At 36.5% G+C, this 26673-nt stretch overlaps 1 protein-coding gene across 4 annotated transcripts in view; it reads right to left on the bottom strand.

The window, feature by feature from the left end:
• Positions 1–26673, bottom strand: part of CTNND2 (catenin delta 2) — an 881420-nt gene that overhangs the window by 707475 nt on the left and 147272 nt on the right. For 3 of the 4 annotated variants that reach the window (XM_046672368.1, XM_046672371.1, XM_046672369.1), the window contains exon 2: positions 18633–18769. In XM_046672368.1, coding sequence (XP_046528324.1) covers positions 18633–18769 — 137 coding nt within the window. Of the gene's footprint in view, positions 1–18632; positions 18770–23173; positions 23254–26673 lie in introns of those variants that run through there. The other variant, XM_046672370.1, reaches the window with a different exon arrangement.

Here is a 26673-nt window from a genome sequence, read left to right as displayed (position 1 = left end):
AGGGCCTCTAATTACCCAAACTTCATAAGCTAGACCACCAGACTCCAGCCAATACACTGCTGGGACAAAAAGACTCAGAAATGTGCTAGTGTGCCCACGTCTGCTCAGGTTTTCACTACAAGGCCATCAATCCTCTGTGGCCAGAACAAACACTGTGCATCTGGGATTGTACACAGAGTAGGGGCTTAGAGTGAGCCTGGCAGCCACTCCTAAGAGTACTCCTGCAGTACACTTCCGCATTCCTTAACACCAGATCTGAAGAGACAGTGTGTCATTATAAAGTCACAATGCTTAAAAAAACGTAAATCCCAGCAGCAAAAAGAGTAGCAATTCGGTTCTGCACACTGCTAATTAAACAGTGTAAGTAATAAAATCTTAAATGAAAGAAGCTATTGTGAAAATGCAATTTGCCATTCATTCCCTTATGTACAGAGGATCAAAAAGGTAAAATTCGGGCAAATAACCAAGAATATCACATTACAGCAAATAAGGAAGATGATTTACTTGGGTTAAATTATTTTAAAATTAAATATGAAGTAATATTGCTACTGAAATATTCACATCAGGACCTTGCAACTCTTTATCTAAGTATTTTAAATTTCTTCTACTTATTTTCTCTCTACATACAATTCCTAACAGATATTTATTTAATTATTCATTCAATCTAAATTGAATTACCACTAGTTATGAAATTGCAAAGTACTAGAGTCTTGATACTAGGAATTTTGTTATCAAATAGAGATTTTTGGAAGAGGCACAAAATGAATTTCACTAAACTCACTATTAATGCTTTCTTAAAGATTTCGACAACGTGAAAGAAACGTGTGGATTCATTTCACTTACATAAAACAGTCCGATAGAAATAAAACCTCAGAACTCCCAGAATGGATTTTACACAATCAGCTCAACCTCAGTGGTTAGAAGTGAAATTTATTACTATTATTACTCATATTATTAACAAAATGTCAATTTTCTTAATCGTTAACTACTGTGCAACTTCCACATTCCAGGCACTATGAAAGGTCCTTCCTATAGTACACAAAAGAAGGGGGATGCATCAAAGGGACACAGGAGTGTCCTTCACAGCATAATTCAAACAGTGGGTAACACCCTTGAGATTTCACTGGGACTACCTGGAATCTATCTCACGTTTTATAAGAATCCCAATTGGCCCAAGATTTCTGCAAACCACAGGCCCTCCCATTCTTCCAGTCATCTATGACTCAGAGCTCCTTATTCCCTAGGAAAGAACTCCTCCTTCTCCCAAACACAACAACTGTACCATATGCAGACCAAGATGACGAATGCAACTTGCTTTTTTTCATTTTCCCCCCGACTTTTTGATATCAGACTTGGCATGAGCTGAGATTTGACCACACTCTTGTTTCAGAGGATTTTAAATCACAGAAACACAGATGATCTGATTATCAAGGGTTCTACACACGTGTTTCTTTAGTGCTTTATGAAGAGTTTAATCAAGAAAACTGAAAGAGTGATCTACATATTCTTGCAGAAAGTTGAAATTTAACATAGTTAAGTATATTCAAGGAGCTTCAAAACACCTCCCATACTCTCTTCAGCATTATACTTATAGACCATCTCATGTAGTAATTTGACAATAAGCAAAATTCTAAAAACTAATTTATTATTGTTTTTCTCAGTCAAATACCTCATCCTCTCTCCCAGTTTTCTAAGTAGTTAAAGAAATCCTAGATTTATCTCTGGGTTTCATGAATTCATCCAAAGTTTGAGATGGCATATATGTTTGTCTAAGAAACACTGGTGAAAAGTAATTTATCAAGCTGATTTAAACTAACTAGGGAGCATATATATCCATAGGATAATAATAAACCAATTAACTACCATGTGTTTGTACAAATTGTGTTATGATTTGCACACATTCCATCATAACTCTGAGATATGATTGTCTTCATTTTACTGGACAATCAAACTCAGTTTTGGAGAGATGCTATGCACCTTGACCAAGGTTATTCAGTAAGAAAATGCTGGAGGAATTTGAATCAGATCTACTGACACCAAATATATCAGTTTTCTCACCATACTAAATATTGACCCAAGCCCCACTTTTACTTATCAATAAATCCTTAAAACAAGATGACACACTTTACCTTCAGGAGCTGCTACTAACTTATTCTGTGCCTTGGCAGAAGCTCTACAAATTTAACTTGTCATTGAAAATGGAAGAAACATTTTTTAGCCCAATAATGCCAAGTAAGTTTTCCCCTAATTATCGAAGGTTCATCAAAGTCTTAGCTCAAGTCTTTAACTGGACTTGCTATGTAGGCAACAGTTTCTTATGCTACATAATAACTATTGGTCTGTCGACAGATACCAAATATTTAGACATTACACTGGGAAAAGAATCTTGGCAGGTATAAAAAATCTACATATGTTTAAACTTTGCCAATATTAAAAAATAATTAGCAATATTTATCTTCAGTGGTGGAATATTAATGAGTATTTTATTTACTAACAAGTTGAATATCAGACTTCAAAAATATTTAACACTTAGAGCAGAAATGAGTTCATTTAATTAAACCTTTTATCCAATGTGAGCCCCTGGCAGATATTCAGATTCTCCTTGCTTAATTCTAATGACTAGCAATTCACTCTTTCTTTGAATTTATGAGTAGGTCTGATTTTGTTGTTGTTGTTATTAGGTAATGCTATCATACCTATCCTTCCAACTTTTTCATATCTTAGCATCCTAGGATTTTCATATCCTAGTTTCACACCCTACTCAGAAAAAGAATATTTTTGAGCATCCTGTGGAAAGGCAATGGATGAAACCGGCAACAAAGGGCCCACCCAGCACCACCCAGGGCTGCAGGATCACAAACCAGCACATTTATAGGCAACGATGGTACATTTCTTTGCTGCCACCCACTGGTCAAAAAGACTGCCATTGATGATGGCTTGTTAGTGAATTTCCTGAAGAGATAGCCGTAATCAGCTGTATATTTCAGTACTTTCCTAAATTTGTCAGTTGCCAGCACCTATAAGAACATTTCTCTTATTTTCGTTTGAACATTTCTACCGTTTGAACCCACCCCGAAAGTAGACTTGCAAGAAAACCAGTCATTGCCTTTAGCAATATGAACATTAAGCCTGACTATTTAGACCTTTTGAATATTTCACAAGTTGCCTAAGTCTTTGAGTTATTCTTTTTCAGCTTAAAGTTGCCTAAATTTGCAACTAAAAATCATATCTGATACAAAGCTGAAAGCTGACTCCCTGAAATTTTGATTCTTTATCCTAATTCTCCTATAAGTGGTACAATAGCTGTCCAATAGAAATTTACTGCTTTTTTCCATAACAAATATTTTAAGATAGCTCTTATAGCCTTCCTTCCCATTCCACCATACCACCACAGTTTGCAAGCCAAACATCACTGGTTCTTCTACCTGAAACCCACATAACTTGACTTCTAGACTCTTCAAAGGCATGGGTATGCTGCCCCAGGAATGCTGGGGCTTACGCCAACTCATGCTTGGGAGCTTATTTTGTCTACTGCATAAATGTACTGCTAAATATTTTTAAATATAATATTTAAAAATTTACTGTCAGTCTGCCATACAATTGTTTGGTGTGTGTCCTTAGGCTCTAGTCTAGCAGTTCATTACCTTAGCCCACAAAGGTGGCTATAATCAAAAAGACAGCCAAGAATAAGTGTTTGCAAAGATGTAAAGAAATTGGAACACTCATGGCTATAGTCTCCTTGCACAAGAGTTTGGCAATTCCCCTAAATGTTAAACCTAGAGTTATCATATGACCCAATATTTCCACTCCTAGGTATTTAACCAAGAGAAATAAAAACATATGTCCACAGAAAACATGTACACAATTATTCACAGCAACATTATTCCCAATAGCCAAAATGTAGAAATGACCCAAAAGCCAATCAACAGATGCACTGTTAAATGAAATGAGATACAGCCATACAATGGAGTATTATTTGGAAACAAAAAGGAATGAAACAATGATGTATACTACAAGGATGAGCCTTGAAACACTATGATAAGTGAAACAAGCCATTCATAAAAGACCATATATTATATTTCATTTATATAAAATGGCCAGAATAGGAAAATCTATAGAGAAAGAAAGCATATTAGCTGTTTCCTAGGGCTGTGGGGTTTGGGGAGAATGGAAAGTGACTATTAATGGGCCCAGGGTTTCTTTTTGTGGGGATAAAAGTGTTTCAGAATTAGATTGTGGTGATGGTTGCACAACTGTGTGAATATCCTGAAAACCACTGAAACGGGTGAACTGCATGGCATGAGACTTACATTTCAATAAGCTGGTTTTTAAAAAGTTCACTCAGGATGTATACAATCATAAGATGTGGAAGTAGAGAAAACTATAGGGATGGTCTAACACAACTGAATTTTTATAAACATGGAAAAATGAGTGACTCAGTTATCCACTGCTATGTAACAAAATACCTCAAAATTTACTGGCTTAAAACTACAATAATTGTTTATTTTTGTCATCAATCTACAACTATCAGTGGGGACAGACTGTCTTTGCTCCAGACGACATCAGCTGGGGCCACTTGACTGGGGGCTCAACTGCATATGGCTCATCGAAAAAGCTGGCAAGCTGGTGCTGGAGTCAGCTGGGAGTTCAGGTGGTGTTACGTGCTCATGGACTGTCTTTCCACAAAGATTATATTACAAGCTGCTTGAGCATCTTTACATCATGGTGGCTGACTTCTAGGAATGAGCATCCCAAGAGAACCAGGTAGAAAGCATACTGCCCTTCATACCCTAGTCTTAAAAGTCACATGATGCCACTTCTGCCATAGTCCTCAAGCCACTTAAACTAAAGAGAGGGAATGTAGAACCCATCTATCAATGGGAAAGCGTCAGACTCACCTCATAAGAAGCACTTGAGAGATGGGAAATAACAGTGTGGCCACTTTTCAACAATGCAACTGCCACAGTGAGTATTAGGGTAACTATATTGTGAAAATTCACCTGTTGTAATTTACCATACAGCACCATTTATGTAGGATCCACATTTCTAACAAAAACAACCTGTTCACTTCCTGTGTTGACATAAAAGAGTATTCATACTTTATGTTTCAGTGGTATAGTTTCAATAATAGGCTGTTTTAAGATACCTATTGATTTTGTAGAGTTTTCTTCTAAGAAAATGCTGCAAAATAAACCCTCAAATGAGCTGGGGACATAATACAGGATTTGTTACAGTAGCACTTATAGTTATTCAACAGCAATCCGTACAGCATTTTTATATGAAGATTCTATTTCCTGTAACCTGCAGATAAGATGGAAATTATTCCTATATACGGTTGTGGAGAAGTAAGCTTTCTATCTGTCAAAAACCTTCCACACAAATATAGTCATGTGCCACATAATGGCGTTTTGGTCAGCGACGAATCACATATAAGACAGTGGTTGCATAAGATTAGTACCATACAGCCTAGTTGTGGAGTAGTCTATCCCACCTAGGTTTGTGTGAGTGCTGTAGAGGACGAAGAAATGTTCCTCTCCCCTTCCACTTCTTCCGGCTAGTCTAAGAATTAAATTGACATGAGACACACTAACAGGAGAAAAACAAACAAAAGTTTAATTACATGTATACATGGGAGAAACCCAAGAAAAACGAGTAACTTGCTAAAATGGCTAAAGGCCCCACCTTAAGGACTTCCTACTTAAGGCTAAAGACGAAAGATGTTGGGGGTGGGGAGAGTCAGGGACTTCAAAGGGAAGGAAGGCAATTCATAGGTAAGTGAAAAGGAGTAAATGTTTGGAAAACAAGTGTTTGGTCACACAGAAACAGAAGAACATTGAGGGGAGCCCAACAAACAGGCTTTTCCAGGTTCCTCCCTGTCTACCACCTAGCTCATGTTATGCTAAGGTGATAGCTCACTTCCTGAGACAGGACAGATTTTTTAATCTGAATTCTTTTAGGGAGTTAATGGGGAGATAACAAGAAAAACTTCCTGAGTCTTTTGTTTCTTAAAAATGATCAGCCTAAAATAGTCCTCATGTTAAAGAGATACATGATGGATGGCAAATTTTGTTCCCCTTCAGCATGCTCTATGATATTTGCACAATGATGAAATCACCTAAAAATGCATTTCTCAGAACATATCCAGGTCATTAAGCAATGCATGACTGTATACTCAAGATGTATCTTGTTAAAAAAAAGGCCAACAACAACAAAAACTCATATGTATATAACACATACATCACACCACCATTAAACAAACATACAAACAAACAGCAACTACAGAAATACTTTCTTCAAAATCTGTAATAATTAGAAGATTTTGATATGACAATATTAAGAGTTTCATCAAGTACAAATATGTGGAAAATCTCCCAAACACAAAGGAAATATAAGAGAAGCAAATAAGAATAAGCAAATAGTTGGACTGCTCTAAATTCTAGGGGAAAGCATGTTTTCAAAGAGTTGTTGGAAATCATTGAAAGAGACATTCAACAAATATGATACGTTTGGCATAACTGCATATAAATAGAAATATAAATAAATATAAATATATATAAATATAAAATAAAATATATGTAAAATATAAAATAAATAAATAGAAATAAATAAATATAAAAACTGCGTATAAACAGAAATAACTGCGTATAAATAGAAAGGATTGGGTATTTGTGTGTTTTTTATGTGTGAAGTTGCTGATTCATGTATTAATATGGTGCGGTTTTTTTCTTTTAGCTGAAATAGGCGCACAGTCTAGTTCAAGACAAAAAGACACATCTATATATTTTATTAATGAAGGATACATTTAAGTTACTATGCCTCATTTTAAACTTAAAATATCTCATTCCACCTGAGTCAATGAGTTTCGATTTGGGTTGTTTACAAGGAAATTGCAATTTGGAGGCCTGAGGATTCATCAAAGTAAATGGGCTAATTCTGAAATGATACGCAGGTAGCTCAGAGGGAAAGACACAGATCCAATACAACCATTACAATAAGGCTAAAAGGATGTGATCAATATAACCATGGAGATGAGACCCTTGTGCCACCAACTACACTAAGGATTCTCATCACAATCAAGCAAAGCACTTACTTTTGAGCTAAAATAGAAGAGGAAACCGCAGTAAGTTCATTCATGAATTGATACCCTCAATGCAAAGATAGTGAATGTGTCCTCCGTGTCCCGCACTGCTCCAGGGGCTGGAGACAGAACAGTAAGCAGGGGAGACCTAGCCACAATCCTATTCCATAAATTAATCAATAAGGTTAGGTGTTTTTGCAGAAAAAAGTATTACAGCTGTTATTAATTATTATTACTAGCAATAGTAGCATTTAGTACTAAATCTAGTACTAAAATATGTCATTTATATTAAATTAAGTGACCAGAGTGTGGGGAAAGTTTTCAATATCAGGTTTCCACACAATCCAGAAAAGCTCCCAGTATGGTAATTTCTTACCTCCAGTCCCCATAAAGGTGGTGTGCAGCATTATTAAAGCCACGTTTTTGGAAGGCATTTCTATGGAGGGTTGAGATGCTGTTCCTGATATAAGCAAAGTTCCCAAAATAGGGACAATTTACACTCTAGATTATTGATTTTAAGAATAAGTTGCCTCTGGCTTTAGACAGGAGGTGTACAGCAGGCAATTTCAGGTCTCTGACAAGTATTCAGAGTGCATGGTATTATTTATTAAAAGTATCTGCATTAGCTAATAGGTGGACTGGGTACAAAGCTGATCTTCTGTTTGGGTAAAGGGCTTCTCCCCTGTTGTGAAGGTGGTGGGTGCAAGCACTGACAACAGGGCCACAATTGTATTTCAAAAGCTTGGAACCAACTCAAAGATTTAAACACCTGTGGTTGATACCTCAGAGTTTTACCTCCCAGAATAGAAGAGATGGCAGGGTCAAAATTGTGCATGGAACTGCTTGTACTTGTCCACAACTAAGGACTAATTTAGATTGACTTTCATGTCATTTTAACTTTTTGTTTGATTTTGGTGAGAAAGATTGACCCTGAGCTAACGTCAGCTGCCAATCTTCCTCTTTTTGTTCGAGGAAGATTGTCACTGAGCTAACATCTGTGCCAATCTTCCTCTATTTTGTATGTGGGATGCCACCACAGCATGGCTTCATGAGCAGTGTGTAGGTTTCCACCCAGTATCCAAACCTGCAAACCTCGGGCCACCGAAGAGAAGCATTCGAACTTAACCAGTATGCCAAGGAGCTGGCCCCTTGTAATTTTAATTTTGAACTTTGAATATCACTTGTTCATCCAGTAGACCTTCCAGAATGTGTAAGCTGCAAAATGCATCCCCACATAACTAAATCTATTGACTTGTCGAATGAAGCTTTTTAGTATTAGCTACCTAAATGCCTAAGAGTACCTGTCAATGTGATTTTTGTTTGTTTTGTTCTTGTTGATATCGAGTCCTTCTTTCTCCTAGTATACCAGGCAAGTGGTCCAGCTGCTTCTGGAGATCATGACTCGAATGTGAAAGTAGGAACTTGTCATCAGTCAAAAAGGAGGATGCTGATCTTCACTTTTCTACGGCAGCAGACCACCTAGCTGGCTCATGTAGAGCCCCGGGCATGAATTCGCACATTTCTTTAATGACTGTAGCCGAGTGACAGCAACTTGAATATGATCGATGGGCTGCCTCAAGCATGTTTACTGTGTTGCTGATGCATGCTGGAGATAACTTGAATCCCAGCCACTGACTTTCACAAACAGGAATATTTGAGGAAAGCAATATGGCGGTATTTAACCCACACTATTGCCTTTGTACTACATTTTCTCTACAGACAGGAGGTGCATAAGTTCCCTGAAGTCTTTTTGTTTGGAGTCGCATTAATGATTCCTTCAGATTCCAAAATTATATTGCAGATGAAATTGATGGAAAGTTACTCACCTCCCTTTCCCTAGTTAAATAAGAGTTAGACACGCATGGACACCATTTAACTTGACCTCAGCAAAACTTCAGTCATAGAGAAATTTTTCTCTTAAGTAAAATATTAGACAATATACTGTAAGCCCATTATTATACCTAAATTATGAGACAGTGTAGCATAATGAAAAGAGTACTGGATTCAGAGTAAAACCATCTACTTTCTCATTTACAATTGTAAATTGCACAGCAATTTTCTACATGGCTTTAGGTAGGTAAACTGAGTATTTTTTAAAGTCTGAGTTTCTTTGGTCATAAATTGAACATATTAAACAAAATAATTACTAAAGAAAAAAGTCATTATTTAATTATACATTTGATAAAATAAGTTTCATGTATCTATTTTATGGATATATGTAACATATAATTGGTTAAAATACATACAATTTTAAAGAAATTTAATTTCTGTCCTTTTTGAAAATGTTTTTGTTCTTTTGAGATATTATTTAACACTGTTTCCTTGTTCAATGATAGCTCCTCTGTTTATCTTGACTATTTCTACCATATTTGGTTCAGTTTCTCTGAATATTGAACATATTTTCCCCATTTACTCCCTCTAGAATGTTCTATTTAATTTCCTACTCTGTGCAAACCCTTGTACAGGGCACTGACTATCCTGTTTCGTATGTCCTGTCTGCGGCTCTTATCAGCAATTAATTATGACATATTTTCCCAGTGAATTTGTAAGAGTCCTTAAACTCTCAAAACTTTGCTCCAGGCTGCCTCTGTCAAAGTAGACCCAATGATTTATGTACAAGAAAGTATGACATGTCTTTTTTTTTCATTCTGAGAGAATTAATCAACCTAAGTGATCAACAAATGTGGAAAAGTTAAATAAAATTGTAATATTAAATAATTTACAGTGTATTTATACAGCCATTAAAAATGTTTCAAAATAATATTTAGTGATATGAAAAAATATTCTTGATATAATGTTATATGTACAAAGAAGTATAAATATTTATAAAGGAAAATAAAAATTTTATATAAATAATTATGTAACCATATAAATATCTTAGAAAGAGATCTTGCCAAATATTTGCAACAACTTCTAGCTGCACTATTATCCTCAAATTAAATTTTCATCTTTATTCCTTTCTGAATTTCTGAGCTTTTCTACAATGTACATGAATTATTTTATAGTGGAAAATTCACAAAAATTATTAAAACATAACATTTAAAATGTTCAATGTGATTTCATATGTGAATATTTAACAATGATTCTAAGGATAAATATGAAAGAGGCATTAAAAATGCAATATAATGTCATGTTACAAAACTCCACATATTAAGAGTTTGTCTTCTAATTTAGCATATAAAAGCTTAGTCTATTTTTATTTTCCCATCATACCATCCAGTCTCCTAAAAACCCAACAACCAATACCTTCAAAGAGGAAAGAGAAAACAGCAACCAAATGAATTAATTATTAGAATAGAGTTGGGGGTTATTAAAAAGATGAATAAGTGTATGTGTCTTGAGAAGAGTTACAACCAAAATTTTATGGGCAAAATTAAGTTTTAGGAAAAAAGTCAAAATATCTTAGAAGAAAGAATAGAAGAGACATAAGGGAGCATGGGGTGGGTGAAGGAGGAAGGGAGATGATCTATCCACACTTGCAGAATTATCCACCATGACTAGAACTCCTAGCATGAATTGTCAAGATCTTACACAAGTGGTTTATGACCCTTGTTTCTCCTTGATCTCTAGTTTCAATCATCACTTTTGTGATGCAAAAGATCCACAAAGAAACAGACCCACATTGGTCCCATCAGTCTGGTGCCACATGACCATTCCTTTCCTTCCTACTTGGAACTCCAGAATTCTACATACACCACTTACTTTCTTTCTTTGCCCTAGTGGAAGTCTAAACACTCAGTTTGGTCAGTCTCCCCATCCTGTGTATACGATATTCACATGGCTTTCTGATCCTTGTTGACTCCAGCTCCACCCCTTCCTTGTTATGAACTATACCATCTAGCAGGACCCCGTTCTTCAGAGTCCAAGCTTGCACCTTCATATCTCAATCCACATCTTGAAAGAGACAATCACTGCTCCTAATATAGTCTATGTTCTATGAATGAAAATTAGGGGAAAATCATGCATTCTTAAAATTTTCAGTATGCATCGCCTTGTAACAAGAAATAAATTCAAAAATCATCAATCAAGTAATTCTCATTTTGATTGTGATACATAGAGAGAGTTCAACTTGTGGCACTATGATATGTATAATTCTTTTCCTCTCTGACTAAATGAATATAAAGTTCACTAGTCTTTGCAGATAATCTTTCTCTATCTTCCTGACCTTTCCTAAAGGTGTTTTAATTTCCTCTTTTTCAAGGGTGATAATTTCATCACTACTTTCATAAAATGCTTTTCCAAAATACAGTTTGCAAACTGATTCATAGTTATAGGTTATTTTCCACATTGTCTTATCAGAAACTATTGTTGCACATTATAGTGACACTAATAATGCTGCAAGATTTTGCAATGATATGTGGCACTGGAAGAATACTAATTAAGGGAACATTTTATAATGTGCCCTTTCCCAATAATATTATACAAAGCGAATGTACTTTTAAAATTATAAATATAGAGGCTAAATAAAAATAAAGGCATACTATTCTCACACATGAGTCAATGTAAAAGATCAAGATTTCTTTAGATTTCAGGTAAGATGAATCTTTTAAAATGCTTTTTTAGGGCCTCCATATGACAGGACATATGTGAAGGACTCTGAAGTAGTTTTGCTCACAGTGGGAGCTCAGAAATGCCTTTACTCCTGCTTTCCTCTACTAAGTACAATAACAAAAATGATTAAAAGCAAGAGAACTTCTGTTTTGCTACCTAGAAACCACTGATATCCTAAATAACGGTACTAAAAAATTCCTCTAAAATCAAGACTACGATTTACAATCCTCGTGGAATTTAAAGAACAAGAGAAATTACTGCAACAATAGGCTGTCTAGGGTTACAAATGCTGTCAATTTTCAGGAATGTGTTTATCGGTATAAATCATTTGGAGTTTTATACTAAATTGACTGGAGAGTTTTCTTAAAAGTTCATCTACAACCTTTTGGTATTTTACAACTTTAAATATATGTTTGTCGTATATTTTTAACTTCATTGCTAACTACTTGAAGGCAAATTCCAATCCGTGTATCACCCAGGGGAAGCACAGTTCTACGCACACGGTAGAGGCTTGATAAACACTACTGAATAAATGCAAGGAGAGGACACATTTTCATAAACTATCATACACCTAAAAAGTTTCCATTTAATCCACTCATTATTAAATGTACTTGGTTGGTAGAATTATTACAGAAAACACCTTTATCTGAGCCATAATAATTTACAAAGATCAATGAACTATATGAGCTCTAAAGGTTTTAAAAATGCCCCAGTAATCTCTATAGTGTATGTAAGATCCTTTAGACGACAACTTTTGAAGTATGTGATGATCATATGAAATTCTAATCAACTAAAAGGAAAAAATATTATTTTGAAACAAGTATATTTTTAGAAGTGTCATGGTTTTCTTAAGAGCAAAGTAGTACATGTATTCATTTAAGAGAAAATACAAAGACCAATGTTACATAGCATGAGTGAATGGAAATTATTGCCTAATGTTACAGACCAATATTACAAAATATTTTTTAAAAAGATGAAAACACACAAATGAAGATCAAAATACTACTCTCAGGCAAATCACAAGCAAACATGTTCGTATTCCTTGCATTCATGATGCAGCCTCATGTCTCTCCTCCACGGAGGGTGATTTGAGTCACTGCTCACTCTCTTTCTCATCACCAACAATGTTCTGTCATTGTCATCACTCTCACACCAGCTTTCAGAGTCCACAACAAGCTTTCTCTCTCTTTTCTTGTTTTGATCTCATTTCCCAGAGTCATAACTCAGGTCTTGACATTAACAATAATCACTTTCAAATTCTTGATTTTAAGCACTTGGTTCTCAAGCTATCACCATCTATACAAACTCACTCCATGAACCCATTATCTCCACCAATTTTTCTCTTTACCCTCTTTCATTCAGTGTTGGTTCCAATATCCATGATTATAATCACTCTCTTACATCTCTCACCTCCAAAACCCTTCCCTCTGCACCTCAGCTCAGTCCAACTCTCCACAGACTCCAAATGGACTCCAACTCGAAACAAGCTCGCTGTGCCTATCTGATGACAGCAGAAGAGAAATACCACACATTTCCAGAACCAAGCCATCAGCCTGCCTGCCACCATGTTCTTTGCCTTTCTCCTGATCTCACAGATGAAATGCCTTTGTTCCAAAAGCCATTCCCTCCACAGGTACACTGGATCCTGTTCACTCTCATCTACCTGATGACTTTTCCTCTGAAATTATTCCCCCTCTCTCAAGCATTAATTTCTCCTCGTGTGGGTCATTGCCATCATAAGAATATCTCCCATTCTTAAAAAAGAACCCCTCCACCCTTCTCACCCCTTTAGCCACCACATCATTTTGACTCTTCTTTGTGATGAATGGTTATCAATCACCTTTCTTGGTTATTTGTTCAAAATATGTGACTGGAATCATCACATGTCCGACCTCTGTCCACACCTCCTCTTCTGGTAAAAGACACTCACTTACGGGAGAGGAAATGGGACTGGGTGACTCTCTTAAAGCCCCATAGGACAAGAGACTTGATAACTGTTGGAAATGAGACAGATGTGTCTGAAATACAGAAAATTACTCATAGCATGTAGCATAAAAGCATGGTTCTATTTATGTTAATATAAAAGTGTAAAATTCACCAGTTAAAAACCAATTGAGATGGGAAATTAGAATAAACAAAAAAATGAATGAACATCTTTTCATTGAGCTATCCATGGCTGTTGTGTTCAAGGACTCTAGGACTCAGCTTATAAATATCTCAGTCATGCCATACACGCTACCTGGGACATATCTCATGAGTTAGGCTTTGGCACGACTTAAGTATTATTCTATGGTTATAAACTAGAATTTGTCTCTATGCAATATTAACCACCTACCTAAGAACTTAAGTTCTTCATCTCAATAACAACTTATTCCAATGAACTCTATCAGGCTTAGTGTTCTTTATATATACATTTCCTTTATTATTCTTCATTGTGCTTTGCCTATATAAGGTGCTTAATACATTTAATGAATGAGTAAATAAATTATGTAACCTAGTACATGGCAGTCAGCTCAGAATATATGCCTGCTATGACAAAAGAAAGATTTCTCTCCTGCAGAACTGATGTCCAAGGAGACAGGACTAGAGCAGTACATAAGTGTGATGCCATAAAATTTCTTACTTGAAATTCCATAGATTAATAAATAGGATTTTTGGTCAAGAAAGTTACTTCTCATTAGCACCTAACGAGGACCAGGTAAATGATATTCTTTAAGTGAACAAACTATAAACATATTGTGCATATAATTATTAAGAATCATAGAAGGTATTACTTTTTTTTAAATTTTTAGTGAGGAAGATTGGTCCTGACCTAACATCTGTTGCCAATCTTCCTCTTTTTTTTTTTTTTGCTCAAGGAAGATTGTCGCTGAGCTAATATCTGTGCCTATCTCCCTCTACTTTACACGTGGGACGGCTGTCTCAGCATGGCTTGCTAAGCGATGCATAGGTCCACACCCAGGATCTGAACCAGATTCCCTGGCCACCAAAGTAGAGTGCACAAACTTGACCGCTATGCCATTGGGCTGGCCTGCAAAAGTGTTAACTTTTAAAGTCACTTTTTCTTAATATCAGATAATACTTTAAAAAATATATTTAACTTATCTTTAACTCCATAGATGATAGTTTATACCTGAGAAAGAGAAAGGAAGGACACATTAAGAACAATTTAGGACAAAAATTCCCCAGTGAAGGAAGAGACTAGCTGTTTGTATCTGGCCACACTGAGAAAGTCCATGGATTTCGCTGCTTGTTAACTCCTGCCTTCACATGGGCAGACACCATGCATAGGACCTGACACCCAAGCCTCTGATTCAGCTTCAAGTTGTTCTATCTCAGCTTCCCATGACAGATTTTCATTCCTCCTCACATTACTTATCTGCCACAAAGAATCTCCCTTTTGCTGCCTAAAAATGAACAATGAATCTATTTTAATTATTAGAAAAAACTCTTCACAATTAAGTTTTTATTAAATTTTCATCAAGGATTCAGAAAGGCGATTTTATTTACAGTAATATATTTTTGCTTTAAGCAGCTCTTCACTCTCTCAACTACAGACATCACTATTTCAGTGGAAGGAATAATCCCCATTATCCAAAGCCAGCTAATACTCATACTTCCGTCTAATTGTAAACACAGTGATAAACAATGCTAACAGCTTGATTGATTTCCTTCTATACTTTTCCAGAAAGTCGTAGACAGGTACAAACAAAACATATTTATTATTTAGTTTAAAAACAGGATAATATAATATTATGTCATTTCCTTTCTAAAATCCTCATGGATTTTTTTCAAAGTTTAGACATACAGCTCCAACTCCTTTTTACTAATAATTAAGTAAAAAGGATCTATCTTTTATATAAAGGATATATTAATGTTTTCAACTCCTAACCAATCAGTATTGCTCCATTTTTTACTATCCCAAATAATTTTGCAATAAATAAAATAATTTTGCAAAAAATGAGTTTTCCAGGTCACTCATTTTTATAGAAGATATGTCTAACCATGACTAGTAAAAGGCTATGGAACATTTCAAATGCCAAATCACGGAACCATATCATTTGACACAAAGACTTCAGCAATACACAATCCCATTTGGAACGAAAAAGAGTGTGAATTCCTCAAACCTTAACCCTTAGCTAGCTCACAATATATACTATTTTTTTAATGTTTGTCTACTTGGTACCCCAAAGAAAACTACATTTTCATTTTGAATTTTGTCTCTAATTAGTACATTAGGGTGAAAAAAATTTACATATATTCATTGCTTGTTCGCATCTTTCTTCTATGAATTTTCTGTTTATATTTTTTGTCTAGTTTTCCATTCTTTGTTTCTCTTTTTCTCATCAACATTAGGAAGTTTTAATATATTAATTATATTAACACTTTGTTAATCTGTGACTACTTTCTCTTGGCCTATTTTTCTACCTTTTTTTAAGATGAATTTTTCCTTGCTACTATTGTTGATATTTACATCGCCAACTGCATCAACCATTCATGTGTGATTTCTGAGTTTCCTGTCATACTTAAAAGCCTTTCCCACCTGTAGTTTATATGAATGTTTCCCCACTGTTTCTTCTAATATGTTTACAGTTTTATTTTTACAGTTACATTGCTTCCCCTTTGAGATTTATTTCTGTATATATTGTGAGTCAAGGGCTTTACTTTTCTTCCAGATGGTTAGCTAGTCATGCAAACACCATTTAAACCACTGGTTTGTATTAAACTAATATACTTTAAGTGAATCAGGTCCCTACATGTATTTGAATCTGTTCGGAACTCTCGGTTATGTTCTTAAGAGATTATTCGTTCTATTTGGGGAAAGTTGGACACTACTGTGATTAGTATGTTTGGTAAGGTAAAATCTTTCTATCAAAATTTTCCTTGCAACTCTCATATCCTTATGCTTCCATATGATCTTTAAAGAGAGTTTGAGGGGCTGGCCCTGTGGCGGAGTGGTTGGGTTCGCGTGCTCCGCTGCAGGCGGTACAGTGTTTCGTTGGTTCAAATCCTGGGTGTGGACATGGCACTGCTCATCAAACCACGCTGAGGCAGCATCCCACAAGCCACAACTAGAAGGACCCACAACGAAGAATATACAACTATGTACCAGGGTGCTTTGGGAGAAAAACGAAAAAATAAAAAATCTTAAAAAAAAAATGTGAGTTTGATCCAGTTTGCCAAAGAAGCAAATAATCAGCAGCAGGTTCCTAATTACAACTGCCTAAATTTTACATGATATTTTGGGAGAGAGTAATATTGTTATGCTATCAAGCTTTTCTACACAGGACCATGGCATGCTTTTTCATTTATTCTGAATTGCTTTATTATCTTTGATAAAATGTTATAGTTTTTATCAGACAGGTCTTGTAGCTTTCTTGTCAAGTTTATTCCTTGTGTTTTATATTTTGTCACTACTCTAAAGTTAGTGGCTAGCAAGGCTTCCAAATCACACCAGAATAAGAACCCATGACATGACCCAACTATAACAAGGCAGTACCTTGAGTATGGGGAGTGGCGTGGACCTTTGCTCTCCTTTTCCATCACTCCTCAAAACTAATCAGAAAACTCACGGGTGGGCTTTTGGAAGCAAACTAATAAAGCAATACAGCCTATGCCTCCACCCAATTTCCTGCTTACTGACCATTTCCACAAACTTGATTATCCAATCAATGTACTCCACTTTCCTTTGTGACCTTAGCTGGACACTTCCTGACCTGGTGGCACACTTTTGACTGACAGCATCATTGATCTCTTCTGTCAATGGATCTTCCCTCAGCTACTCTGGTGACAGCCTGACCACCCTGGTGGTTTCCCACCTTTACCTAAATCAGCCCCCGCTCATTAACCAAAACCAGTGTCCTCTAGGAACCATAGAGCCCTTCTTTCTAGGTAACTGTCCTTCATTGGCCCATTCAGACTACAGCTCTGTGGAGATGTTCCTGGAGTTACATAAATAGTGTCACTCTCACCCCAACACTGTTGCTAATTCAGCACCCCTGCATCATTTAACCCAAACACAGGATGCTCTTTCACTTAAAAAAAAAAAAGATTAATATTCTAGCAAAGGCTAAAAGAAAAAGTGAATTAAAAAAATCTTGATTTCCAGCTTTCTTCAACTATTTACCACCTTTTATTTATAAGAAGCATGCCTTTTGTGAAACAATTTTTTAAGTCTAAGACTTCAGATTTTATTTACTTATCCATTTTTATGATATTTATTTATTTATTTATTGAGGAAGATCAGCCCTGAGCTAACATATGCTGCCAATCCTCCTCTTTTTCCTGAGGAAGACTGGCCTGAGGTAACATCCGTGCCCATCTTCCTCTACTTTATACGTGGAACGCCTACCACAGCATGGCTTGCAAGTGGTGCCATGTCCACACCTGGGATCCAAACCGGCGAACCTGGGGCCGCCAAAGTGGAACATGAGCACTTAAATGCTACGCCATGGGCCGGCCCCCATTTTTAGGATAAAATAGTGTTGGAATCATTCAGACTTTAACTAGTTTTAAAGGGAAAGTTCTGAAACGCATTCTTCCAGATGCATCTCAGAAACACTGGGAAGACCAACTGCCTTGACTCAATATGATATTCATCTGCTGTCACATATACTAATTTTTTAGCCTAGTGGATCTATTTTGACAGTTTATTAGATTTCATATTTTCTAAAGACCAATTATTTGGCTTCATGCATTCAATAGTATTAAATGTCAAGTCCATCACTGAATCTGCCAAAACTTCACCTACAGGAAATTTGACTATAAAGTCTTTTTCTTTTTCCTATGAAATATTTTTTCAAGGAAAGTTGCCTCAATCATGAATAAAAACATAGAGTTAAAAGCAATTATAATAATATTTTTAAATTAAGTTTATAATGAATACCAACATTCTGCTAGAAAAGCATGATTTTTTCCCAACATTTTAGAATCATCGTTCATCAAGAAAGAACATTTTTTGAAATGCTCCCATATACATGTCACAAAAGTGGAACATTTCTACCTGTTCTTTGACTGAGGCGAGGATGGCAGAGGTGGTTTCTGTTTCCGAGCCATCCCCATTGGAGGTGGCCAAGCCAGGGCTCAGGGAGCTGGTCTTCTCTGAGGCTGACGAAGGCTGGTCTGGGACAGGCATAGCTCCTGCAATGCAAGAGGACACGCTCAATGCCATTGACGTTGTCACCATAAAGAGATATAACTATCAGGCAACTTTAAGCAGTAAACTTGGGCAAAATGAAAATTATGAACTACAGAGAAAAAAGATGACGTAAGTATAGAAAGGAAAACAATGCAAGTAAATAGAATCATTTCTCCTATATCGACACCAGCCAGATTCTAGAATACACTCACAACTTTGTGGTTTGTCGTTGAGGTAAGTAGGGGAAGAAAGGATGAGTTGGAAAAGGCAAATAAAATTATAAGAGTAAAGAGACAAGTATCGAGTCTAAAAAGAAGCTAGTCAAACTACCATTTTATACATATTTTAGATACATTTATTACTTACACATTGGTATACTTTCACCTCAAAAGAAAACCTCTTGGATATTCCTCTTTAGATGGAAATCACACAAAATAAATGATCAATAACTTATAATTAAGGAAATTTCTGAATTAACATAAGAAGCTTAGTTGGTATTGTGAAATACAGTAAATAACTGGCCCACTGCACAAATATTTACCGAGTTCCTACTCTGTGACCGACAGCAAACAAAAGCTCTTTAAAGCTGGCAAGGCTCATTTGCCACAGTTTATTTTGTCTGAGTTCATTTATGAAAGAAAGGAGAGACTCAAATAATATCAGCCCAATTCATAAAGGGACACACATGTACAGGTTAAAAACAGAATTCCCAGAAGTTATTTTGCTCCATTGTATTTGTCTTTCTTGAACAAATAAGACTGAAGTATTTATTACATATATTATCTAGTAATGCTCATCAGCAGAGGAAATAATAAGTAACTGAGGTCAATTTTTACCAAGGTCCTATAAAATCACTACCAAAAAGGAGGCTGTGAGTAAATAAAGGTTATTTTCTTGCCTAAAGCTATCATATTCCATGTCCCTCCAGGATCTGGTGCTGTGTGAATGTTAAAAGGTATTTCCTATTATATTGTATCTGAGCATCCTGGGTCTTACACTAAGTGACATAATTTTCATAGCAGCACTTGCACTATGTCATTACCTACATTTAGTTAATAATTTAGGGATACACAAACCCAAAAGGGAGCCATTACAGAATTTTCCTTAAAATATATGATTAAAAAAGTGGCCATCTAATTTTCCGATAGGACATTCCAACTTAGTTTTGAGTTGTTTTAAATTTTTGAAATAAGATCCTTAAAATATTATGAATAGGGAATAGAATAGCATTAGAAAAATAAATCTGTTACAAACCAAGAATATATGGGAGGGTTTGGGGAAATAATATTTGAAAGTAGAATTTGAGCAAAGAGTAAGGATCAAATTAAACATGATTTGGGAAAATGCAACCATGGCTAAAAAGTTGGAAGTATTTTAGGTGATGGATCTCAACAGGATGAAAGAAAGAGATTTAAGTAATTACAGTGGTGGGATGGGGAAGACAATAATAAAGTAAATTTCTGTATTCAACTTGCTTTCATATGTGGTTTTCTTATTTGATCAAGCCTTATAATTATAAAGCTGCAGATAAACAGATCAGCAAATGTTATGCCCAGAAAAACAGGCTGAAATCATGCCCTTCTATTTAGGAGAGGTTTGAGAGATGGGGGAAGGTGGAAGGGGCAGAAAATAAGAAAAGAAAATGGCAGCTCTTGTGTGCAAAGTCACCCCTGTCAGTGGAGTTCCACTCTTGATTTTGCATCTCCACCTCTATCACTGTCAGCAGCTTCCAAAAGGAACTCTCTATAAGGACAGCCTAAAGCTGAGAAAGGAGGAATCTTACACATTTAAAGTTATTATTTTAACTTCTGGGTTTTCTACATTTTATTGGGCCTGTGCAAATTCAGGCTCTGGGTCAGTATTATTATCAACATATTTTTTGATGAAGAAATTGTCTAACATAGCATAAGTAACATAAGTGAGCCTAGAACTCAGATTTTCTCCCTTTTTATTCCTATTTTAGTGTCCTTTGATGTGTCAGCCTATTTCCCACAACCTATACTGCCTCCTAAAGGCTAGTCTACACACAAATTTTTATAAAGTGTAGCTCTTAAAAGTATGACAGTAACCTGTCATAATAAAATATGGGATTTAATAGGCAATGAATCAAGTTATATCCTTAGGCACTTGACAACTTTGACCCACGCAGTATAAGGAATACTTATGTCTGTTTATCTACCACTTTCTTCTTGCAGCAATACTAGGAAAAGAAGTGAAATCTTCAAGGCTTATCCCACCATACAGAGCTACTGCTACCCATGGCAACCTTGATGCCTGAACGAAAATGACTTGGAATAATTTCCATGGCTTATACTTTTTAACATCCAGATTTAATTTAACCATTGGTCATCACGACATATGGATGGTTAAGCACCTTAGCCTCAGTTAGAGCTAATCCACTAAAAATCAGTAGTTAATCTGTGCTAAACCTGGGAAATCTGGAAAAGGCAGGGAGACAAAAAGAAAAAAACAAAGGAAGAGCAATCATCACTAATTCTGTCATCCCAAATAAGTATATTTACTTTGACTAGTATTTTGCTATAGGTTTTTCTGAAATATTTTTTTTCCTAATTTAACTCATTCTGCATAATGACTTTTAGATAATGGAATATTAATGTAACATTTTTGACTTTTTAAAAATCTTTGGCTCAGCAACATATCACGAACAATTTCTTATGTCACCAAAAATTATTGTATAATTTAATGATGTAATGAATACTTAGTAGTCAATAATTGTATGTGACAGTTGATTGTAGTATTCAATAATTTTTAATTTACCTATCTTTTGTTCATTTTTACCCCATTTTTACATTTATGACACTTTCAAAAGCTAAGTTTCTAGAAATGTTACTGATGGAATGAGGAACTTGTGCTTGTTTTAGACTTTTGAGAGCCAAAACCAAACTATCCTGCTGCCAGGCTGGTCCAACATATCTGCCCACCAGCAGTGTCAGGAGCATGTTCCTTCCCCACGACATTAATGACACTGGCCTTTTTTTAATCCTCTCTTGCTTTTACCAACTTGATACAGAAAAATGCATCTCCTGGATTTTGTTTTTATTTGATGATTAGTACAGTGGACATTCTCCAACAGATTTCTTCATCCAACATCCAACACCTCTTTATACCATTTATACAATTACTGTGTAAGAAGTTTTTCCATCTATAGTCGACTGATAATTTAAAAATACCCAAACTGCATTTTAGACAGACCCATCTGTGACATGAGAAAAAGAGACAACAAGGAAGGGAGAATAATGTCAAATTTTAGCTGGGTTCATTCTCTAGCAGAACTTACTACTAACAAGTTCTATGTCTAGGAAATACAAAACAATAAAAGCGGCTGTTCCTGGGCCCAAGTCATGCTGCTCTAAACCCTCATAGGCAAGAGCTGTGTTATGAGCTAAATTGTGTCACCCTCTCCCAACTCCACCCCTGTCCTCAGTCCTCAAATCCATATGTTGAAGTCCTAACTCCTAACGTGACTATATTTGGAGCCAGGGCCTTTAGGGAGTTAAATAAAATTAAATGAGGTCATATGGTTGGGATCCTAATCTGATAGGACTGGTGTCCTTCTAAGAAAAGGAAGAGACACCAGAGCTTCTTTTCTCCACCATGTGACAACACAGAGAAGGTGGCTGCCAAGAAGAGGGTCCTTACCAGGAACCTACACTGCCAGCACCTTGATCTTGGATGTCTGGCCTCCAGATCTTGGACTTCTGGTCTCCAGAACTGTGAGGAAATAAATATCTGTTGTTTAAGCACATAGTCTGTGACATCTTGTTATGGCAGCCCAAGCAGCCTAAGACAAGCAGAATTAGATTGTTCTCAGCTTTCGTTTGTTTAATTCCCCCAGGGGGTGGGCATGGGAGGCCTGGGAACGGATGCTCGCAGGGTAGTACTATTTAGTACAGCTCTCTGTCAACACCTTCATCCGAGATGAACTACAGGTGTCAGGAAAAAGCACGTGCTACTTCAGACCAGTACACTGGGATAAACCAAAGCTTACAAAAGGATGCGCTCCATTTGTGGGAAACAAGACTGGAGAACAAAGCACTATCTTAAGAACACCCATGGTACTACCGCTTTCATAGATCATGCAGTAAGAAATTCCGAAAAATTGGCTGGAATGACAATAATAGCAAGTGTCACCCCCATATACAGAGACTCCTTTTCAATTTGAAACCTGACAACCATATGTGATAAGATTTTATGAAGTTCATATGAATATTCTAAACTTTTATTTCCCAAGCATGAGTCACTATAAATTTACATTATACTTGGTAAAGTGTTAAAATCTCATTTGCACTTTGGAAGGCCAAACTCCCTTGCTCTCAATTGAAGGGCCACATTCAATGTTACATTTTATTGACCTCCATCACACAGAAAGAAAATAAAATTCTTACTTTATATTTCAATATTCAAACTTGTTCCTTCTTTAGCCACTTGTGCCCAGGAACTGATGACTTTGATATCAAGATAACGGCCATCTTCAAAAAAATAACAGATGAACTCGTGTCATACAATCATCCAATTCAGTGACCCACCAGCATTCTTGTGCCACCATTACTTGATCTCCTTTCTGATTCAGCAACAACTTCCTTTGGCCATAACATGGTCTTTGCTCCTCTTGAGCTGCCCACCCTCAACCTGTAGCCCATGACCTCTTATCCTTTCAACTTTCCTCTCATTCTGTTATCCTAGGATCCTCACCCTCTGTTGTCACAGAGACCTATTTCTTTTTCCTTCCAGATTAGCAGGTCCCATCTGGTTCAAATTCCAGTATCTCCAAATTCCTTGCTTGCTGTGGGACTCAATAAATAGTTCATTAGCAAGACTTGCACTGTCCAGTTTGGTAGCCCCTACCAAGACTTGGCTATGAAAATTTTAATAACATTAAAAAGCCATTTCATTAGTTGCATTATTCACATTTCAAGTGCTCAATAGCCACATGTGGCCAGTGGCTACTATACTGGTGGGTGAAGACGTAGAAGATTTCCATCATTGCAGAAAGTTTTATTGATGGCCTTGATCTATATCTAATAGTCAACTCCTTGATCTAATCTTTCATCACCAGCTTTAATCCTGGGAAGTAGAGATTGTGAGAAGCAGTCAGATTATAAAGATAAACTGAAGGAAGAACAGTCAAATTGCTGATAGATTGCATGTGGTATGTGGGACAAAGAGAGAGGAATCCAGATGATTCCAGGTTCTGGAATGAGCGAGTGGCCATGAGCCAAGATGTCGACATTGTGGGTGGAACAGATTTAGGGGAGGGGAAGGTGCCCCTCCGGAGCCCTGCTCCAGACAAATGGATAACCTGAGACACCAGAGCCCACAGAGAGGTGAAACAAGGGGCATGCACTTCAGCCACCTAGTGGGGGGTCTCCTGATCGGTAAGATTCTGATAATTGGATCAGACAGATTCTTCAACAGCAGTCAGGGTCCCCTCAAGATCTAATGAGTGATGAGAAAAGCTGAAAGAAGACAGAGGATTGATTGGTTGACACTGGAAAAGCTGGCATAGAGGAAAAGATCAGAATAAACCTATAAAGTGAGAGGAGCAGGAAAGGTGAACAACTGGGCTGAGACTCAGGCAGCATCGGGGTGAGCCTGGAAGCATCAAAAGGGAGGGAAACTAGGCGGAGCTACTGTGCTGGTGGGAGATCGTTGAAGAGGACTGCAAGAATTTTGGTGATGACCTTGACTTTGTTGATGATCTTGAACTTAAACTTGCTCATTTGAGAAAATAAATGACTTGGAACATTTATTATATTATTAACACATGACTTGAGACATTTTCTACAACCGTTTGTGGAATCCAAGTGGGTCAGCACACTAAGGTTGAAAGCATTACCTCACACAAATTTCCAAGGGTTCCACACCTTCCATTTCCTCTCACTGAACACTGTCCATCCCTCTCTTTGGCAAAGTCATGCACACTTGAGACTGAATGTGTAAATAATGACCCAGACATTTACCTCCAGCTGGGACCTCACATCTGATATCCAAATTTGCTCCTATGTATTACAAATGCCTCCCTGAGAACCCCATAAATGCACCAAATTCCACATAACCTCTCATCTCTTGCCTAGACAGTCACAAGGACTTCCCAATCTGCCTCTCTTGGCTGCAACAGTGCCTCCTCCAATCAAGAATCTGCACTACTTATTGGGAAAGTCAACTTTCTTGCCATCAAACTGATTATGACACACATTTTTCCTAAATCTACTTCAGTGGATTTCAGTACCTAGAACGAGGTTTCCAAAAACTTTTTGAGACAGGAAATGCATTTTATAGCATGACTCACATATTTTAACTGAAACAAAATTTCATGAAATACAAAGCCTTAACGCGTGATGTACTATATTTTTATTCTATTTTATTCAATTTCATAAAACAATGCTAGTGGTTACCCACTAAAGTGAAGGTTGCAAAACAGTCTGGAAACCACTGACATAGAGGATGAAGTACCATCTGCTCTGCATGATGCATGAGGCTGCTCTTGCCCTGGTCCACGCTCACATCTCCATTCTCAAGTCCTGTTGCTTCTCCTCTCACACCTTACACTATAGATACAAAAAGATTCCTGTAGCTCCAAATACATCTTATTGAATCAAATTTTGCACACATAGATATCTCTCCCTGCATGCTTTCATCATCTCCAAGGCTGGGTTTGGCTGTCAAAACTCTTTGCCTCTTTCATTGTCCCACACATGCATTTCTTCTTCTCTGCAGCCTTTCTGAACATTCGACAATATAAATCACTTCCTACTGTTACCTTTGTAACTTGAACCTTCCTCAAGCAATGCATTTATCACAATGAGCTATAATGATACCTCTTCTGGGATTTTTAGAATTTTTTACTGTTTTGAAATCGGGATGCTTCTTAATGTAGCTATTGGTCTCCTTTTCCTTTAAGCCATTTGCAACGAATTTTCTTTCACTTGGAACTATGTTTTCTTTCACTTGCAAAGTGTTATAAAGTCAATGATATACTACCCAACATCTTAAATTTATGGAAACACCATATATTTTACATTACCTGTCTCCTAATTAGTTCATGAATTCTTTCAGTACAGAAACTGTCTTATTCATATTTATGACCTCAGTGCCTACAATAGTGCCTAGTAACGAGCTGACATCATTAATTGCTTATCAAATAAGTTACAACGAAAGCATATTTATAATTCATCATCAGCCCTATTTAAAATTCTCAAGGAATTTTACACTCACAACAGTGATTGGTACACTAATAAACTATAAATCTTCCCAGGTTTAAAAAATAGAAATATTTAAATTAATGAGTTTAGGCAGTATATAATGTTAAAGTAGCCAGCCCATATATTTTTCTACTAATCACACTCTCATCTGCTTTTACAGTAGAAATATATATGGATGAAATTAATGATTATGATAAAAACAAAATAAAATTACAGAGCTCATCTTCACTAAAAAAATATATAATGACTCCCTTCTGGAATCAATAGCATCCTAACTCCCCCAGATACCACAGACATGTGTCAACAGCTGACTTTATGGGATTACTAAGCTGTAGGGACATTTCTCCTTATGCCAGAGAAACAAAGCCTGAGATTCTGCAATTACAGATCCATCATGATAACAGTATGTTGAAGAGGAATTGAAATAAGCACAATACCTTAAATTTGCACTCTCCCTGAATACGAGGGGAAGTTCTAATACCTTCTATAGTAAAGAGGCTCAGCAATAGATTGACTATTCTTTTGCCTGAAACTTCAAGGAAGTATGCTTAACACAGCTCCTAATACAGTGCTCATCACACACTGTGACTTCCCAGAACACAGTGTCACTGCCAAATGTCCCAGGTGCTGGGGTTCCCTTTCACCCAGCTTCTAAAGACTTACCACCCATCTCCTACATCGTG

The sequence above is a fragment of the Equus quagga genome, chromosome 9 (genome assembly GCF_021613505.1).
Source record: "Equus quagga isolate Etosha38 chromosome 9, UCLA_HA_Equagga_1.0, whole genome shotgun sequence".
In the NCBI taxonomy this organism is placed as follows: domain Eukaryota; kingdom Metazoa; phylum Chordata; class Mammalia; order Perissodactyla; family Equidae; genus Equus; species Equus quagga.
This window is presented reverse-complemented; position numbering and strand designations above follow the sequence as displayed.